The sequence below is a fragment of the Austrofundulus limnaeus genome, unplaced genomic scaffold (assembly GCF_001266775.1).
Source record: "Austrofundulus limnaeus strain Quisiro unplaced genomic scaffold, Austrofundulus_limnaeus-1.0 Scaffold14, whole genome shotgun sequence".
Taxonomy (NCBI): Eukaryota; Metazoa; Chordata; class Actinopteri; order Cyprinodontiformes; family Rivulidae; genus Austrofundulus; species Austrofundulus limnaeus.
The window spans coordinates 217,513-219,707 of NW_013952416.1; the positions used below are offsets into that span (position 1 = coordinate 217,513).

The following is a 2,195-nucleotide window of genomic DNA, read 5'->3' on the forward strand; positions in this document are numbered from 1 at the left end:
TAACACTCAGGTGGGGAGGAGGACAGCTGTGATCTCTGTCTTCTCAGTCCATTTCAGACACCTGTGCTTAATCACTTGAGCAGTCTTAACTTTTAGGGACAGTCATTCTTAGCTTTAAGAATTTTGATAACTGGCCCCTACATGTACGTTTGAGATTAGGAGCAAATCTGAGAATTTTTCAGCACTTAAGTCTAAAAATCCACTCTAAGAAGTTTGATGAATGTGAGCCCTGATCTACAGAATCCAAAAAATCCTAAAACAACGAGGTCAGGCTGTTAAAAGCATCTTTAATGTACTGAACTCACAAAGGTCCAACTTCACTGAACATAAAACTGTGGCTCAGCATGCTCACATGTTCAAGACTTGATTCAGCACAGAGACACAATTTATCAGTCTTTTTCTTTCTCCACAGTCCTTCACTTTTCCCCAGTCTTACCAGTAAACATAATAGTCCAAATTTTAAAAAAAGGGTGCAATCTTCTGAAAAACATATTTCAATAACTAAACAGAGTAACAACAAAATACCACAAGAAACCTAAAGAAATATTTCCGTTTGGTCTTTGTCCATCCTCCAGTGCAGCACAGATGAAACCAGCACAATAAACTATTAACTATACATATATACACACACACTGGTTTCCATCAGAAGTGGATCAGGTGCAGATATCTACAGAGCCTTCAGTTCAGGTGCATATAATACATAAATCATAAACCTTTAGTGCAAGCTAATTCCACATTACATATTTCATTTCATGCGTTAGTTCTCTATTTATTTGTGATATTTTAAAATGTACATTTTATTTTTACACCATTCAGTCGTTTTAAAAGTCTTGAGCAAAACTGATCTGTGTGAATTAAAGCTACAGGCTCAGATCTGAGCCTAAATGTAATCTGGATTTCTTTTCTTTTTTTTTTTTTTTTGATTGCTGATCCTTTTTTGTTCGTACAAGAACGTCTTTCTTCTGTTACGCCGATCATCTCTGTGCAGCAGTCCTTGGAAATCCAGGAACAGTTGTATGATGCAGCTAAAAGTCTATTTCCTGTCGTTTTTACAGTAATATGTTGCGGTAAATGTCTTTAAATGGTTGGCGAAGAGGATGCTTGTTTGTTGGAGTGATGAAGGAAAACAACTGAGAGGATCCAGCTTGTTTTTTTATATCACATTTTCAAACAGCTGCATTGAGTTCATGATGTTCTCATCCTAAAAAACAAATTAAAACAATATTAGAAAATAAAACTTTTGTGTTTTTATTACACCATGAAGAAACAGTCATAAAATGTATGATATTAGTAAATCAGGCATCTCAAAAATGATCTTTTTCTTTATTTAATTGTTTAACTTTGATAATACCTTTGGTTTTTCTTTCCCTATACGCTTGTAGTTCATTAGCACACCTGCAAATCAGTAATCACCTCCACTGCATTTACCAATTTCTCTCTTGTTTTCTCTTTGTCAGCTTTTCTGTCTCTTGTTGTTTTTCTTCCAGCTGCTGCTTTGTGTGGAGGTCACCGCAGCAAGCAAACTTTCATGAAAGATTTGTAGATTATTTTACATCAGACGCTCTTCCTGGTGCAAACTGAGCTTGAAACTGCAGCTTCATGATTACAAAATAGCAGTATTTTCTTTATATTTTTTATATTTTATTCTCTGCATAAAGATGTTTCTTTTATTTTAGTAGGTTTGAACAAGCATTGCATGAAAAGCATTATGAATCCACCAACATTGAACTCTTTTTCATAAAATATTWGACTAAATCATACCATTTACTACCAAAATAATCTTTATATTGTGGTTTGYGTGTCATATTTCTTTGCCATAGCTCTTGAAATAGTTTAATGATAATGAAAATAAACATATACTGTTGTGAGAAAACATGATTACTCTGACTGCATGAGCCCCTGAGGTTWGGTAAAGTTCTGGGTTATAGTCAGGCGCTAAGACAAGAAATGAGCTTTCATCATGTTTCATTGAGCTGATGGTAATAATCACACAGTAAGTATAATAAAGACAGATGAAGACAAATAGAAGAGATGATTTCGAGATTAGAAATGACTGGATTTAAAAATAAACATGCTGTAACAAGATGRAGGAGTGTCTGGTTTTGATTTAAGAGGAAGTTTTTATTTTGTTTTGTTTCTTGATTATTATTGAAATTAATTTTGGAAAAAAGGAGCAGATAAAAGATTTTTTCTTC

The 2,195-nt window shown here is 33.9% G+C and overlaps 1 protein-coding gene across 5 annotated transcripts in view; it reads right to left on the reverse strand.

Annotated features, from left to right (window-relative positions):
* Positions 1–267: 267 nt before the first annotated feature.
* The window catches only part of kcnip3b (Kv channel interacting protein 3b, calsenilin), a 34,423-nt gene continuing 32,495 nt past the window's right edge, over positions 268–2,195 (reverse strand). For all 5 annotated transcript variants that reach the window (XM_014002581.1, XM_014002580.1, XM_014002582.1 and 2 more), the window contains one exon: positions 268–1,201. In XM_014002581.1, the coding sequence (XP_013858035.1) occupies positions 1,154–1,201 (48 nt within the window). In that variant the 3' untranslated portion in view covers positions 268–1,153. The remainder of the gene's footprint in view (positions 1,202–2,195) is intronic.